Genomic DNA, 18,149 nt, shown 5'->3' on the forward strand with positions numbered 1-18,149 from the left:
TGCATTCCGAGCACATGGAACGAACCAACGAATGAATGAATGGGCAAGCCCTATACGGTATTTAGGGAGAGGAGGGGCGATCCCAGGCTCAGGGCCTGCAGGTACTGAGCCAGCGGGGCTTCCGCTGAGGGGCTCGGTGCCACCCCAGGGTCGGGAGAAGGAAAGAGGAGAGAGGCAGGGTAGGGATGGTACTGAGCCCCCAGCTGGGACTCGAGGAGACACCCAGTGCAGTACTTTAAAGAGAGGGATGGGGAATGGACGCGATCTCCTCCGTGTAGACAGTTCATCCCCGATTTCTGATAAAATACAAGTCGCCTAGCAGCCACAGTCATCCCCCATCAACTTGGAACGAATTCTCTTTCCAACAGCTCCCCCGCCCTTCTGTGCCCACTGCCAATTGAAAGCAGCTTCTGCTGCAGTAGGACAGGGGGAAACTGAGCCGCCTAAGGGAGCAAGTGGTGGGAGAAGCCAGGCTTGGGGGGAGGACCCCCGCCGCCAATCCAAGGGCGGCTTGGAATTTGGTGGGGGCGGTGGGGTGGGGCAGAGTCCGGTGCCAGCAGGCCAAAAGGGCATGGTTACAAGAAATCTCCTCCCCTTGCAGCCCTGGGGGTGGCCCAGGGGTTAAGGAATTTAGAGTGCTTAGCCCCTGGGTACAGTAAGCACTCAATCAACATTGACCATTCTTATTACATATTAAACACAGCAAACATCTTTATAAAACAGAAATGCCAGCACTTTGGGTCAATGTATGAATCTTTTTTCAGAGTCTTGCAATTTCCATCCTCTTGGAAATAACAAACACTTTTAATTTTCAACCTATCTGCAAATCTGAAGCCCACTGCTCCATTGCCCTGGCTCTGGGCCAGGCTGCAGATGTTTGAGTTTCTCGGATGCCCAAGTGGCTGCGTCTCCTGGGGTCTTTTGAATGGTGCTGACTCACCATGCACGCTGCAAGCAGCCTCGCTCTGTCTGCCAGGTCGCTGCTGGATTTCTGGGTCTCAGGTGGTGTGTGGTCATTTCAGAGTTCGCTAACCTGCACCTAACATATTTCCCTCTTCATTCCTGTTCCTACCCCAAAGGACATAGGGGTGGGGGTGCGGGTGCTCAGCAGAGTGCTTAGCATTGAGCGAGCATTCAGTGTTAGCTGTTGGTGACATTATTATTATTCGTTACCATTATGATCACAGAACAAACTCGTTGCAGTTAGTTGTTTTGTATTTTTCTTGGAAAGTTATCTAAATCTGTGTGGGCATATCACACAAGGGTAGACTGATGGAGGGCAGGAGGATGGGGCACTGCTCTGTCCCCTCTTCCATGAGCTCCTTAGAGACAAGAATCATCTGATTAGTTTCCATGTTCCAGCAGCCTCTGGGGCTTGGCATTGGGTAATTGAGCAAGGATAAGCATATTGTATGTTTCCCAGTTTTCCAAAGATGATTTGGGGGAATCAAATCATCCTATCATCATCCTACCAATCAGGATTCAGCTCTGTGACTGTGCACTCGGATATAAAAATAACACCTTTGGCTTCCCTTCCTCCACCCAATTTAAGAAGCAAGTTATGAGTTTGAACTTTCAAAGGCCAATTAATGCTCCTTAAAAGAAACTGTCATCTCTAAACCAAGAGAGTGGGCAGCCTGGACTCTGGCCCTTGTCATCTCCGTGTAAGGGAGGAGATCCAGGTGGATGCGAGTTGGGGGGGAGCTTTAGCCGGCAGGCATCTCAGCCCCTGCCTTATGAGGACCCAGATGCTGAGTCCCATGGAATGACAGTCCTGCCTCGCTGCTAGCAGAGCAGCTCTGTTCTACATAGATGCTGTCACATAGGTCATCACAGCATCCTGGGGGGGAATTATTCTGTTATTAGCAGCCAGGACCCATACCAGCTTGGCTTTATCCCATCGTTCAGATGTCATCTCCTGGCTTTACCTTACATTGCCTCTGCAGCCAGGGCTCCAGGCGCAACCTTCATTCAGGCTCCTCTGTCTTTGTAGAGGCTAGTTCCTCTGCGGGGAATATCCCCTTCCCAACCGCCCCTTTCCAGCCTAGCAATGTGGCACGCCCCTCGTCTCGTGCCCCTCTGAAAACGTTCTCCCTCTCTCCGTGCAGATCTAACAACACATATGTCATGACAGTATTTTAGCACTTAACACATTGTAGTCATTCATCCGTTCAACGCGAGGACATAGGTTAAATGCTTAGAGCAATGTCGATCACAGGCTAACTGCTCAAAAAAAAAAAGTTAGCTCTCGTCATTAACACCATTTACTCAATATTTATGTAGTGTCTCAGGCTCTGTGCTGTTCGGCCACAGCACCGAACAAGAGAGATACAGTCCCTGACCACCCCATACCGCCGCCCACGAGGCAAGCCAAGTTCCCATCTTCAGGGTCTGCGATGCGGGAAACGCGGGACGCGCCCAGCATGAGGACTACAGATCCCAGAAGGCTGCGCGGCGTCGTCGCCGGGGCCCGCCCGCGCGCATGCGCAACGTCGTGACGCCGGGGCGGCGAGCGGGCGCTAGTGGCTGAGGCGGCGGGTCGCGGGCGGGGCGGACCGGCGGGCGGCGGCCTTTAGGGCGGAGCCGGCGTCCGCTCCCCTCAGTCGGCCGCGGCTAGCGGACGGTCGGGTTCCGGTGCCCCTTTCTCTCGCTCGCCGGCTCGGCGCTCCCTCTCGTGTGGAGCTGCGGCCGCCTGCCCAGCGCTCCCTGCGGGTCCCGAGCGCGGCGCCATGTCAGAGCCGGGCGGCGGCGGCGGCGAGGACGGCTCAGCCGGCCTGGAGGTGTCGGCCGTGCAAAACGTGGCCGACGTGTCGGTGCTGCAGAAGCACCTGCGCAAGCTGGTGCCTCTGCTGCTGGAGGATGGCGGCGAGGCGCCGGCCGCGCTCGAGGCGGCGCTGGAGGAGAAGAGCGCCCTGGAGCAGATGCGCAAGTTCCTGTCCGACCCGCAGGTCCACACTGTCCTGGTGGAGCGCTCCACGCTCAAAGGTGCGGGGCCGGGCGTTGGGGCCCGGGGGGGGGGGGGGGCCAGGGTCGGGGTCCGGGGGGAGGGTCGCGGCCGGGGCGGGAGCGGCCTCGGGGCTGCAGACGCCCCGCGGGATGGGGCCCAGAGGCCGCCCGGCGAGGCCGGCGCCACACCCCCTGCCAGGCGGGAGTGGCGGGGGTGCCCCCTTCCGGGTCGCGGGGAACGACGAGGGTGCTCCCTGTCTAGCCGTCACCCAAAACAATGGGATCGCTTTGTCTGCTCGGGCCTCAAGATGGCCGAGTTGGGTGGAGACAGCGTCTCCCGGGCTGAGCGCGGGCGGAGGCCGCATCCCGGCCTCCAATGTCACATGAGCTTTTCGGTTTCGATTTGTGGCCGCGCCAGGCCGGCCTCGGGAGGGATGTGTCAGGGGCAGACCCGTGGAGCCGTGCGCAGCCTGGGGGTAGGGGTCGGAGCTGGGGGGGGGGGGGGGGGGAAGCCCTGGCGGGCGGGCGTCCCGGCCCTGCCCTGTCGGAGCCAGATGCTGAGGCCCACGCAGTGACAGGGCCGGCCCGGGCCCGGCGCGGAGCATCCCTGTTCAGGGTGGATGCGCGCTCCCAGGGCTGCCTCTCGGTCCGCACAGCGTCCCTGCCGCCTGGGCGTATTGCCCCATTTCACACGCCAGCAAACAGGCTCAGGCGAAGTGACGCGCCCAAAGTCACCAGCTGACTCCCCTGCCTGGACTAGACTCAGCATCTCGGTGGCCAGGACACTGCTGGGTCTCTCTAATCACACCCTTAGGTCACTGTAATACTTAGGTGATCCTTAATGACCCTGTAACATTTGAGTCTAGTTTGCAGGTTTTTTTTTTTAAAGAGAGACTCACTTGGGGACAGGGAGCAAAAGGCTTGCACATTCCAGCAGTCTCCTCAAATAGGGACCTTCCCAAAGGCGGCTAGGTTCATCTTGAGAATCGAGCTTGTCTTCAGGGAGAGTTTCTGGACTCACTAGGACCCCTAAGATCTGGCGGCACAGTTTGGGTGTGGCGCCGCCCGTCTGGGAACTCGGGGGTGTCCGGGTACGTTTAACCTTGGTACTGAGGGGCTGGCCACCGTGTGAAGATGTTTGCCGGGCGGCTCTGTACTGTCCCAAGACCCTCTGTCCGGGTCTGTCAAGAACAGAACTCGCTACCTGTCTCCCCACCTCCCCCCCTCCCCCCCCCCCAACGCCCATGCTAATGTTTATTTCTGATAGTTTGTTTCTTTCAAAGTCTATTCTGGGTACTCGAGAGAGGCTTCATTGTAGCTTCTGCTTGGGTGGGAGGGTGGGAGGGTCAGAGAGTGTGAAAGAATATGTTTTAGATTCACGTGGAGTGTTCAAAGCAGAGGAGCCATTCGGTGGTATTTTTAGACTATTAATGTTGTTTAGGGTTTTCTGTTATGTTTAGGGTTATGTTTCCAGCATGGAAACCACTAGTGTTAAAAAAAAAAAAAAATTCACCCACCTACTCTTTTTCAGGAAGAGTGTGTATTTAGTCATGATAGAAAATTTAAAGTGTACAGATAAAGAAAAAATCACCCGGAGTCCTTCGACCCAGATATAACCACTGTCAGCATTTTGGAATCTGTCCTTGTGGTCATTTTTCAATGAATATACATTATTTTATTAAAGTGTGTCTTAATTTGTGTTAAATTACTGTATTTTGAGTAGTTTGACCTTGACCAATCCTTGATCCTATTTTCATTGCACAGTTTATGTATGAAAATTGGTGATTTCTACGTTGGGTCTCCATTTCTTTTTATGGAAAAAAAATAGTTTTTGCTTCTAGATTGGCTTTTCTCAAACGTTGGAACCAAACTTTGCTAAAATTATTGGGAAGCCCTATTTCTGTAGTATGCTTTCGTGTGCAGATCATCTGTTTTCTCGATGGCATATTTTCATATTTCAGTCCAAGCATCCAAATCTTGGCTCCATAATGACTTGCACTTTTCAGCGTTGACTAAGGAATGAGGGTGTCTGAAATTGAACTCCTACCTCATTACTGTATGTATAAAAATAAAAAATACTTCCAATAATTCAACCTGTCTCTAATTTATTTTTCACTTAAAAAATTTAAAGGGAGAGTATATGGTCCCATCAGTCTTATTAGCATCCTGACTAAACTAGCATAAGGTATTTAGACATCAGTACAGACCCGGGGAACTTGATAAGGAGGGCTGTCTTCCGGGTGATTTTTGAGTTAGCATCAGCCTTTGTACATTTAATCAAATGTGAGCATCCAGTACTTAGTTGCAGTGAAAAAGTAGGTTTGCTTTATAGTGTGGAAAACAGATCTGAATTGTTTAAACTGAGTAAAGACCATCAACAAGAATGAAGTCCTGATGTAGTGAACAGGGAAATTGCTTTCATTATTCCCTTTTTTTATTCCCCCTTTTTATAGAAAGAATTTTCCAAACACTTGTAATTGAATATAGACGCATTTATTTTTATTTATTTTTTTTTATGGTTTTTTTTTTTTTTTTTTTTTTTTTTTTTTTTTTTTTTTTTAGAGAGAGAGAGAACACATGCGTGAGTGGAGGAAGAGCAGAGAGAGGGGGAGAGACAGAATCCCAGGCAGGTTCCAAAATGTCAGTGCAGAGCCTGATGCGGGTGGAGCTCCCAAACCCTGAGATCATGACCTGAGCCGAAGTTAGACGCTTAACCGACTGAGCCACCCAGGCGCTCCAGAAGCATTTTTATATGAAGATATCTATTTTTTTAACTACCCCAGCTAGCTATAAACTTTTCTGCTGGAGTACAGTATTCCTTAAGGTGTAGAATAAAGGTTGTGAATTTAGCAGTTTATTTTGCTGCGAAAGGATTGGAGGGTTGGTGGGAAGAGGAATATCAAATTACAGCTCCTGATCCGAAAAACAGAAACCTCTTGTCGGTAATTCCTGGCCTGTAGGAAATTGTTTTCTTCCTTAGCGTACTGATAAAATTAGAGCCAGAAAGGTGCTCATCACTTGATAGGCATTTTATAGGTTTAATGATGTTCTGTAGCAGTTTTCACCCGAAGTGCGTTTTTGGTTGGGTGGTAAAGGTAGAAGCAGGTGAGGGACGCTTCAGCCTGCAGCTGGTGGTGCCAGGATTGTCTGCGGGCTCCAGCTTGTTGGTGGCCAGGCTCGGATCTGGTGCTGTGGGTTTTGGGTTTTTTTTACACTCAGGTGTCTTAGCCTTGGAGCTTTAAGACTGAGAACAGTGACTGCCTTTGGTCACTGCTCCTAAGGTTGGGGTTCCAGTTTATCCTAAAAGACGTAACTTAGGGGTTTTACATCTTCGTTAGTGCGGAGATGGCTAGGAACAAGAATGTGAAAGAAAGCTGGAACTTTTTGCAGTACTCATCTTCTTAGAGATACGGCAGTGTGGAAGGTTTTCATGGGGAATGTTCTTGCGGATTTTAAAAATTATTTTTCTGTGGACTTAATTTCCCTAAAGGATGAAGAAATGATGGCTAAAAAGTATTCATTTCTGGCCTTTGCTTATTCCTCCAAATGGTAAAGTAAAATGGTTAAGAAATTAACAGAAAGGATTTTCTGGGACATGACGCTGTCTTGTCCCTCATCCTGGGTTCCTGCTGTCCTGTGCTGTCACGCTGTAGGTGTGCACCCTTTGTAGGACAAACCAGTCTGCAGCCAAGATAAGTTTGAATGCAGTGTAGCATAGGAAATGACATCATGTGCAGCATGGGGACAAACCGTCATCACTTCTTCTTAAAAAGTAAAGATGGAGGGAAAGTCTGTTTGCCAGCATCATGGAGTGTTATGTGGGATCCGCCCCTCCCTTCACATTTCAGTTTTTGTTTATTCTTTTTTATTTTATTTTGAAAGAGACAGAGAGCGTGCAGGGGAGGGGCAGAGAGAGGGGGAGAGAGAGAATGAGAATCCCGAGCAGGCACCACACTGTCAGCGCAGAGCCTGATGCAGGACTTGAACCCAGAAGCCACGAGATCATGACCTGAGCCAAAACCAAGACTCAGGACCCCCGACCGACTGAGCCACCCAGTCAGTTCCCCTCCCTTTACATTTCTAACGGTGTTCTGAATGGAAGTCTTCAGGTTCGAGAGAAAACTCAGACTTTCCCACCATGCCCTGAGCCTCCCACCAGAGCGTGGGGTGGTCGTGGCAAAGAAGTCACAGCCTCTGAGAAGGAGGACGAAGGGGTGATGGATGTTGAGGTGACAGGAAAAAGCATCAGCCACTGGAAAGGGGGAGCTGAAGCAAACATGTGAGAGAAAAGGGGGAGAACGTGTGATAGTGATCAATCCAAATAATGTGGTGCTTGTATGTTATGGATGTTAAGAGGAAAAGAAGATGAAAGATAGCAGAACCAGGAACATGTAACAAGTAGCCTGGTAGTTTGAGCCAAGGAAAACAGCCGCTGCCTCTGCTGGATGGGACGAGGCTTGCCCTGTGGCTGGGGGAAGGTGGGAGGGCAGGGAGAATTGAGGGAGTGACCACGGACCCATGGACTGGGGCAGCCTCGCCTGTCCCTTTACCAGTTTGCTGTGCTCCTTTTCCTTTGTGAAACATACCCGGTCCCCCTAGGAGAGGAAGGGTGAGTCTTAAGATAATCGAGTGCACGTCTTTTTATATTCGTTAAATGAGACATAATGCTCACCTAATCACAGTGTAATGATACAAATCACTCTTGGTTTGAACTGCATTAAACCAGTCTTTCAGTAGAAATATACACAGATTAGTGCTAATTGATGTTTTAAACATCTCTACGACTCAGAAGTTAACCCGAGACACGTGCACAGGTCACTAAATATGTACTAATATAGCTTGTAGCAAAGGAACTCATGTAGCAAAGCTCAGCACTTCTGTATTGGTACTTTGATTCTTGGAACGCATTAGCAGGCAGTACAGTGTTGGGCCATCGTGTATTAACCAGTAACTTCTCCGGCATTAGGAAACTGATTCAAACTTTACTGAAAGCAGTATTGCCTGCTAAAATATGCAGATTATGTTTGTATGTAAGCTTCTAAATATAGCAGGATTAATAGCTTCTTTGTTGTTAAGAATTAACTATCCATGATCTTGCTCTCCTCGTCTGAACAATTTTTAAAAATGTTTCGGCAGAGGTAGAGTGTCAAACTATTATTATTTGGAAGATGTAATAATTTACAGGGAGGCAAAAAGGTTAATTATTTGTTGGCAGTTTATTAAACAATGATATAAGTTCTTTCTACTAAGAATCGGGCATTTGATCTCTATGGAGAATAAGCATTAAAAAACGAATCCAAAATGTCTTCTATGATTTCCATAAATTATTATCATCAAGAGAAGTCAGGGTTTTAACAAAGCAGTAGAGGGTGCCTATCGGATACCCTTGTGTGAGGACGGGGTCTTTGGGCGTGCCTTCCTGAGCTCAGGCGGGGTTCTGTCGCATTGCGGTAGCCCTGGTGTGGGGCTGGGAGCTGGGCGTTCCCAGCAGTGTCGTGGCGGAGCTGGGCCGTGACTCATCGCCTGGCGTGGTGCCCGCTTCCTTTAACCCTGTCTGCGTTTGGAAGTACAGGCAGTGTGGCCAGATGCTGCATCCAGCTGACACGTTTTCTGTGTGATTTTATTTTGTATAGATGTGAATCTTGTATCGGAGAAAGAAATTATTCAAAGTTGCGTGTTTAGTTATGTCAGTGATTTCCTTTGATTTTTGAATATTACTTTTATTTTCTAGATATTGTTGGAATGCTATTTTGATGATATGTATTTTATATAAATCCTAGAACAGCGTTCAAAAAATTGAGAGAGGAAATATTTCATAATCCTACCACCCTGACAATTATTTTAGTTTGAGAGTATCTACTTATGCTCTGTTTCATGGGTTGGATTTTAGAGATGGCAATCATATGTGTGGTTGGTTTCAGGCAGTATGATCTATCCTATCTTGTGGTATATCCATATTTTGGTAGTTAAACCAGATTGATTTGTTTAGTTTCTTTTTTTTTCCCCCTAAGTTAGTCAGGTTTAAAAAACAGCTAGGAATTACCTGGCGTACAAGACTGTTTTGCCACCTCCTCTCCCTTCCTAAAATTATACTAAAAGTAATGTTTTGGAAGTTATTGTCTTCTTGACAGATATGCTAATATTTTTTATTTTCTAATATAAACTTTGTATTTGTTTCACCTTAAAGCTAATGAAGTAAACAGTTTTTGCTCAGACCCTGTATACCCAGATTTTCAGTTTTTGGTGCTTAAAGAACCTGTATAGACCTCCTAATACCCCACCCTCCCCCTTCTGCTGTCCGTTGCATTTATTTTTTACTGTTCTACATTTCAGTTCCAGTGTAGTTAACGTACAGTGTTACCAGGTGTACGATACAGTGATTCAGCAATTCTGTGCCTTATTCTGTGTTTATAATAAGTGTACTCTTAATCCCCTTCACATATTTCCACCCCCTACTCTGCCCATTTTACATGTTGAATTTGAAACCCAGAGGAAGAGGGGCGCCTGGGTGGCTCGGTCGATTAAGCATCCGACTTCAGCTCAGGTCATGATCTCACGGTTTGTGAGTTCAAGCCCCGCGTTGGGCTCTGTGCTGACAGCTCAGAGCCTGGAGCCTGCTTCGGAATCTGTGACTCCCCCTCTCTCTCTGTCCCCTCCCCAGCTCATGCTCATGCTCTGTCTCTCAGAAAACAAATAAACGTTAAAAACAATTTTTTTAATAAAAAAAAGAAACCCAGAGGAAGAAACATGACTTTTCTAAGATCACTTAGCTAACTCTGCTGCCTTTGCTATTACATCACGACTTCAAAGTAAAGGTGAACTGCATACATCATGTTAATCCTTAGGTAGTAACTTTGCTGATGCCGCTACTCCACACATTCCCTGTCCTTGGCATTTGCTTAGGCAGTTCCGTGTGGCTGCAAAGATAATTCACCTGGAGCATTTAGGCAATGAGTGCATTAGTACTAGATCTAGAGGTTTGGATTATTTCTAATTCTTACAAGTTTTAAGTTTTCTTTTTTTTAAGTTTATTTATTTTGAGGCCGAGAGAAGGGGAGGAACAGAGAGAAAGGGAGAGACAGAATCGCAAGCAGGCTCCGCACTGGGGCTCGAACTTACCAACCTTGAGATCAGGGCCTGAGCAGGGACCAAGAGTCAGACACTCAACTGACTGAGCCACCCAGGCACCCCACAAATTTTAGTTTCTCAATTGTGGTTTTTAAATTATTTAGACATTTTGTTTACATGCATCTTGAGCTATCTTGACTATTCCATTAAGCTTGAATTCCAGTAAGTTTGTTTGTTTGTTTATGTTTATTTTTGAGAGAGAGTGCTCTAACAGGGGAGGGGCATAGAGAGGAGGGTTACAGAGGATCTGAAGTGGGCTTTGCACTGACAGCAGTGAGCCCAGGTGATGTGGGGCTTGAACTCATGAACCATGAGATCATGACCTGAGCCAAAGTTGGACATTCAACCGACTGAGCCACCCAGGCGGCCCTCCCACCCCCCCCCCCCATCCAGTACACTTTTCAAAATGGCCTCGCTGCATAATGAGCCTCCTGGGTGGCTCAGTTGGTTGAGCATCAACTCTTGATTTCGGCTCAGGCCATGATCTCATGGTTGGTGGGACTGAGCCCCTCGTTGGGCTGCATGCTGACAGCACGGAGCCTGCTTGAAACTTTCTCTCTCTCTCCCTCTCTCTGCTCCTCCCTTGCTCTCTATCAAAAATAAATACATACATACATCAAAAAATAAAAATAAAATGACTGCTGTGCTTAGTGTTTGCAGAGCCGAGTCTAGCATGGCCCCTGCCCACAAGAGCTCACAGTAGGGGAGTAAGATGCATCCATACATCAGCCCCGGAGCAGGCTCTGAAAAGTGGTATCTGAGCAGAGGGGAGGCTGGGTGAATGCCTCTCGGTGACCCTGGGGATGTTCCTTCATAATGGTTTTCTTGACGGGTGTTTGCCCTGGGTGGGGCTTGATGAGGGACTGGGCAGGCCGTGGACTGGGGAGGACCCCTGGTTTGGAATCACAAACTTCTGAATTCTCCGGACAGGTGTCTGAGGGCAGTTTACTTAAATTTCTTACTTGGAAAGCATGGGTAATAATAGTCATGCCAACCCTTACGGGGTTGTCATGAGGGTTAGATGTGTGACACCTAAACTATTTGATAAAACACCTGTCACGTAGTGAGTGTTGGGTTATGAATGGAGTGCACAGAGTGGAGAGCGCCTTCTGTGTTGGGAGTGCGAGGGTGAGACTGCTGGGAGGGGTGGTGAGCTATCTTACCAGGGCCAGACCCTGCTCTGGTACCTCCAACACCCCAGGTGCGCCAGTGCCTGCTGGACTTACAGAAAAAGGAGTAGAGGTATGGGGAGTTCACTACCTTGCCCAGGGTTGCACAGCAAAGTGCCTGGGTCAGGATTCGGAAAAAAATGGGGAGGAAGGAAAAAGTCATGTGGGTGTTTCAATGTCAGGTTGCAGTAGGGTGAGGCTAATCATTCTCTAAGCTTTTGATAAATTAAAAATTGGTAATGGTGACTTGAATTGATACAATATTTATTATGATTTGTAGAGGATGTTGGTGATGAAGGCGAAGAAGAAAAAGAATTCATTTCCTATAATATCAACATAGACATTCATTATGGAGTTAAGTCCAATAGGTGAGTAAAGTGAATACACTGTTGTCTTGTATTATAAGCTTGTGAGACATGAATATAGATCTCAACTGACTTAGACGAAGACATTAAGAAAACACTCGAGGGGTGCCTGGGTGGTGCAGTCGGTTAAGGGTCCGACTTCAGCCAGGTCACGATCTCGCAGTCCAGGAGTTCGAGCCCCGCGTCAGGCTCTGGGCTGATGGCTCAGAGCCTGGAGCCTGTTTCCGATTCTGTGTCTCCCTCTCTCTCTGCCCCTCCGCCGTTCATGCTCTGTCTCTCTCTGTCCCAAAAATAAATAAACGTTGAAAAAAAAAATTAAAAAAAAAAAAACACTCGAGATTTCTGCTCTTTAAATCAGTATCTTTGAGTTCACGTATTGAAATTCAGAGGATTTCCAAGTCAGTATAAACTCTAAAATATTCTTATTTTAATTGCTATGTCATGGCATCCATTTTAGTATTGAGCCATAAACGTATTTAACGTATATAATAACAATTCTGAGATTATATCTGCATTTTCATTATTATAAATAACTAGTAAACACCTAGTAAAGATTCTTAGGTGGAGGTCTGATTTTTCTTAGTATAAAGAAAGAAAGCATTACTGGTTGAGATGCAGTGTGTCCTTAAAATCTTTAATGCATGTGACCAGATCTTTCCAATCTTCTAGAAGAGCGGTGCCAATTTACACTCCAGTAGACATATCCAAATTTAAATATGTAAATGCTTAATTTATACTGTATTTGCTTTTTAAACCTTTTTATTTTTAATAATTTCAAGCTTACAAGAGTTGCATGAATTATATATAGTTGACATCAGATATCAGTTGTTAACATCGCCCCGTTTGCACTGTTGTTTTCTTTCCTGAACCATTTGAGAGTTAGTTATAGACAACCTGCTCCTTTATTCCTAAATACTTCAGTGTATGTCTTAAGAACAAGGATATTCCTATTCATAGCCTCCGTACAAGTTTTAAATTCATGAAGTACGGGTACAATAGTATTCTTGATGTACTGTGTATATTCAAATTGTCTCAATAATGTCCCTTCTAGTAACTTCCTTGATCCAGAATCTGACTCTGTGTCTTTCGTGACATTGACATTTTTGATAAGCACAGACTAGTGGTGATTAGATTTCGGTTTGTACATTGTTGGCAGGGATGGTTATTAAGACGTCTTCCTTTTCAGTGTGTCACCGCAGGAAACTTCAGTGACTTTTTAGAATAATATAAAGTGTTACGTATAAAGTACTGGCCTGGGAACAGAAAACTCAAATGCTATTTTTTTTAACTATTAATTTAACTACCTTTGAGCACCTGTTATGTGTAAGATATGGCAGTAGGTATACTGTAAGATATGGCAGTAGGTATACAGAGAAAACTTGGTTCCCAAGAAGCTTGTGGTCTTTTGGGAGGAAGATTGGCTTGGCAGACACACAACTGACTGTACTGCTTGGCGAAATCTTAGAAGTGCAGAATACCATGAAACAAGGAGATTGGAGAGAGTGATTCTGGTTAGGGGAGACCCCAAAGTGTTGTAATGCTGGAATTGGGTTTTGAGGGTTCCTTGGAATTTCAGCAGCTGAATGTAGATTTCTTAAGCAAAGCCACAGAGGTGCATAATGTTTAGAGAATGGGACATCTGTTCTCAGTTGTGTCTTGGGTGAGGAAGAGGGTACATGACGAGATAGAACTGGAAGAGTTGGTTTAGGCCAGGTCGTGCGCGGCCCAGAATGCCCTCTTGTCACTTTAACCTATGGGTGGCTTTTGTTTATTCAAGCCGACGTGTGACTTAGTGCCATAAACGAATGGTACCAGTTAGCATAAGATCAGAGTTAATTATGTCGTGGCTTGTAACTTGCAGTTGCTGCGGAGGTTCGTTTGCGTGAGGCCAAGATTATGAACTCAACCCTTACATATGGGACACATTGACTTTGCCTGGTTTCATGGTCACATGCCAAAACCTTAATCTTGATTCGATCGATTGTTCTCACATAAGCGAGTAAAGAAAGATAAGCAATGTATTTCAGTGTCAGAAAAGCGACAATCTGATCTATTCTTACTGTGATTTTTAAATTACAACATTCAAATGAATTTTTAATTTGTGTGCGATACAGAAAGGGCGACAGTTACCAAAACCATTTAGGAGTGAGGCTCTTCGTTCTAATTTCTTCTTTTGCTTTCTTTTAGCTTGGCATTCATTAAACGCACTCCAGTAATTGATGCAGACAAACCAGTGTCTTCTCAGCTTCGGGTCCTCACACTCAGTGAAGACTCACCGTATGAAACCTTGCATTCTTTCATTAGCAATGCAGTGGCTCCTTTCTTTAAGTCCTATATCAGAGAGTCTGGCAAGGCAGACAGGTAAAAACCATTTTTCTTTTGTTGGTTTGAATGTCCTATTTCCCTGAGTGTTCTCAGGAGACCACGAGAGATAATGTAAAATTTGGGACTTGGGAAGGCAAGGCTAATATTCCAAAAGGACATAAATCTCTTGCTTTAATAAGATGCATATTATTAATGTTTGACAGACTTAAAATAATAGGGTCTCTTTGGAGACCAACAGCACACTAAGTTTGGAGTCTTTGTTAACTTTTTTAGGGATGGTGATAAAATGGCTCCCTCAGTTGAAAAAAAGATTGCAGAACTTGAAATGGGGCTCCTTCACTTGCAGCAGAATATTGAAATTCCAGAGATCAGCCTGCCAATTCATCCCATTATTACAAATGTTGCAAAACAGTGTTACGAACGTGGAGAAAAGCCAAAAGTTACAGACTTTGGAGATAAGGTCGAAGACCCAACTTTTCTCAATCAATTACAATCAGGAGTTAACCGCTGGATCCGAGAAATTCAGAAAGTAAGAGCACGGTGTTGGATGTATTATGTAAAGTACTTCACTCTTTTTTTAATGTCTCTCAGAAACTGGCCTGCATTTTTGTCATTGAGGTAAAGTCTCTGATGATGTTAGCGGGGCTCCCCTTTGTCCTGGGAATGCCCAACCGAGGGCTAACGTTGGCCCAGGTAGAACGGTCAGGGTGCAGTGTGGTTATTTAAATATTCGCCCTGAGAGAGCGTTGATTTCAGGTCTCTTATACCTTTGCTTTCATGTTAAGCCACTTACAGTTGTTGGAAGAAAATCTACTTGAAATACAAAAATTAAGTTGTAATGCGTGAGTTTAATTAATGATATTTTTCTACTTTTACTTAAAAATAGTGAATACTCTTGAATGTTATTTATCTTTAAAGGTGACCAAACTTGATAGAGACCCTGCCTCAGGAACAGCCTTGCAGGAAATCAGTTTTTGGTTGAACTTGGAACGTGCACTGTACCGCATACAGGAGAAACGAGAGAGCCCAGAAGTCCTACTTACTCTGGATATCTTGAAACATGGCAAGCGTTTCCATGCCACTGTCAGTTTTGACACTGACACAGGTAAACGCTGGAACTAATGATGTGATCAGTAAGAGACTAATCTGGCTTTTGTGAGACCGTACTGATAATTTCAGTGAAAATCAATGAATGGACCATCTTCCCTGTTTCCTCTCTTGTATCTCGTCTCCTTTTCCCCCAGTTCTAGGTAATGACAGTAATTTTCCCACATACCTTCCACATGTCGTGAGGACATGTGCCAATTTCTAGACCTGAGTGTAGAGAGCCTTGGGAGTTTCCCTCCTGCTTCTCAGTTACTTGGTTTCTTGAGTAAGCAGTACTTTTTTAGCATAAAGTCAAGTGTGCTTTTGACAATCCGGGCCGGGGGACGGTTGACATTAAGCGGAAGTTGTTTGGCCACAGGGCTGTGGGAGGAGAGCTGGTTGGTGCTTTCTCTTCCTCTTTTACCTGCCCCTTTTCCCTGTTCAGCCTTCCTCCCTGTTCTGAAAAGTGGCCAAGACGAGTTTAGTTTTCTGAATGGACAGCAGTGTGAGTGACATTGTCTTGGCACACTCTGGGCACTCAACTGTTTGAATGACCGGGCATGTTTGGGCATTTCTCTCCAGCTCTGCCCACCAGGGAATGTTAGAGCAAGGAGTCAGGGCTGCGGTATTTGTCGTGTTCTTTTCCTTCCCCTCCAAAAAAAGGCGTGCTGCCCACATTTGAAATGTTAGAGGAGGTTCTAGGTAGAAACCTTCTAGTTGCTTTGGTCACATTGCACATGTTACCTGAGCATTCAGTAATGCTGAAGGTTATGCCTTGATATTTAGATATACCTCTGAAACTTTTACTTCTTCCCTTTTTTTTTTTTTTTTCTTTTTAAAATCTTAATGTTAGAAGAGTCAGAAAGTAGACTAGGACCCAGGTGTTTCTGTGATTCTGTGTCCGTAACACACTCCCTTCACTTGAGCTGTGGGTGTAACATTTTCATTTTAGTGTTCCTAAGGATGATAACACTGTAGTTCTTCTAAGCTTAATGTTATTCGTAGAACATTTCGATGGTATAGAAAGCAAGAAAAGAAATCACCCACGACCTTTAACGTATGCATGAGTTGACTGATGTTCTTAAAAAAGCAACAGTGAGACCGTCCGTTAATTAACAGAGGATCATCCTGTTAATAACATGTTCCTTTTTTTCAAATATAAATGGTTTCGGTGTCACTGAATCTTCAGCAACATGAAAGTGTTCCGTCGTGAGGCTGTATTTCAGTTTCCTTACCCAGTATTAAGCTGTAAGCAGTAGCCTCTTCGTTGTATCACTTTCTTTAAATTCAGATGTGATTGACATAGAACATTACATTATACCTATGTTACCTTACATGCAAACCATTAACTGTTTCTTGGTCAATCCAGGTCTGAAACAGGCTTTGGAGACTGTGAATGACTATAACCCCCTGATGAAGGATTTTCCTCTGAACGACTTACTGTCTGCCACTGAGCTGGACAAAATAAGGCAGGCTCTCGTTGCCATCTTCACCCATCTGAGAAAGATCCGAAACACAAAATACCCCATTCAGAGGGCACTGCGTTTGGTGGAAGCGATTTCAAGAGACTTGAGTTCTCAGTTGCTCAAAGTATTGGGCACCAGAAAATTGATGCATGTTGCTTACGAGGAATTTGAAAAAGTAAGTTTTAATATATCAGAAAACCAGCCTCAGGCACCGAGATGAAAACACGGCTGTAATAACAAGCCTCCTTCCTAAAATTATATCCTAGGTTATGGTCGCATGCTTTGAAGTCTTTCAGACTTGGGATGATGAATACGAGAAGCTTCAGGTGTTACTGAGAGACATCGTCAAAAGGAAAAGGGAAGAAAATCTAAAGATGGTGTGGCGAATCAACCCTGCCCACAGGAAGCTTCAGGCTCGCCTTGACCAGATGAGGAAATTTCGACGCCAGCACGAACAGCTGAGAGCTGTCATTGTCAGGGTCCTGAGGCCACAGGTATGCGTCGCATTTTAAAACTGCATCCACGGGTGGTTTTTAGAACCCCTTCTTTCTTTTTCTTAGAATGCTAATGAACTTCTGCTCGCTCTGATTCGCACCAGGTGCCTGCGTATTCCCTCTGCATCCTGTCCCTGTCCTGTCGCTGATGTAGGGATTCTGTACCTTCAGTCTTACTACTCCTCCCGTTCTTCCCTCCCTGCAAAATGCGTGAATTCCGGAGCCAGACTTCTGGGTTTTAAATCCTAATTCCACCGTTTAACGAGCTGTATGACTTGGACATGTTTTTTAACCCTTTTCCCAGATCCTCATTTGCAAAATGTAGATCATGATTGCATATGCCTGAGATTTACTTACCTATTTATTTTAATTTTTTACAATTTATTTTTTAAGTACTCTCTACACCCAGCGTGGGGTTCAAACGTTTACAACCCTGAGATCAAGAGTTGCACGCTCTTCCGACTGAGCCGGCTGGGCCTTCCTGTACCTGAGATTTATTAAAAGAATTGAATGACTCCTTTTCTTTGGACGTGCTTTTTTTTTCTTCTCAATTCACCTTTCTTTTTTCTTCAACAATTTCTTTCCCTTAAAAAATCCAGTCCAGATGGGGCGCCTGGGTGGCGCAGTCGGTTAAGCATCTGACTTCAGCTCCGGTCATGATTTCACGGTCCGTGAGTTCGGGCCCCGTGTCGGGCTCTGTGCTGACAGCCTGAAGCCTGGAGCCTGCTTCGGATCCTGTGTCTCCCTCTCTCTCTCTGCCCCTCCCCTGCTCATGCTCTGTCTCTCTCTCTCAAAAATAAACATTAAAAACCAGTTTAAAAAATCCAGTGCAGAAAGAGAGTGTGGACTGATCCACACTTGACACTTGAACACCATGGGGGTTAAGGGTGCCAACTCCCTGTGTATTCTCGAAAATCTACGTGTAGCTTTTGTCTCCCTAAAAAGTTAACTGTTGGGGCGCCTGGCTGGCTCAGTCAGCGGAGCATAGAACTCTTGATCTCAGGGTTGTTAATGCGACCCCCACAGTGGGTGCAGAGATTACTTAAAACTAAAGTCTTCAAAAACAACAACAAGAACAAAAAACTACTGATAGCTTACTGTTGATCAGAAGCCTTACTGATAACAAAAAGGGCTGATTAACATATTTTGTATATCATATATGTTATATAG

General features: G+C 45.7%; 1 protein-coding gene across 1 annotated transcript in view; it reads left to right on the forward strand.

The window, feature by feature from the left end:
- Positions 1–2,635: 2,635 nt before the first annotated feature.
- DYNC1H1 (dynein cytoplasmic 1 heavy chain 1) overlaps positions 2,636–18,149 on the forward strand; it is a 76,965-nt gene continuing 61,451 nt past the window's right edge. Inside the window, exons 1-7 of the mRNA XM_030319994.1 lie at positions 2,636–2,985; positions 11,524–11,611; positions 13,796–13,969; positions 14,207–14,462; positions 14,852–15,038; positions 16,389–16,660; positions 16,752–16,979. Of these exons, the coding sequence (XP_030175854.1) occupies positions 2,730–2,985; positions 11,524–11,611; positions 13,796–13,969; positions 14,207–14,462; positions 14,852–15,038; positions 16,389–16,660; positions 16,752–16,979 (1,461 nt within the window). The 5' untranslated portion in view covers positions 2,636–2,729. The remainder of the gene's footprint in view (positions 2,986–11,523; positions 11,612–13,795; positions 13,970–14,206; positions 14,463–14,851; positions 15,039–16,388; positions 16,661–16,751; positions 16,980–18,149) is intronic.

This window comes from Lynx canadensis, chromosome B3 (assembly GCF_007474595.2).
Source record: "Lynx canadensis isolate LIC74 chromosome B3, mLynCan4.pri.v2, whole genome shotgun sequence".
NCBI lineage: Eukaryota > Metazoa > Chordata > Mammalia > Carnivora > Felidae > Lynx > Lynx canadensis.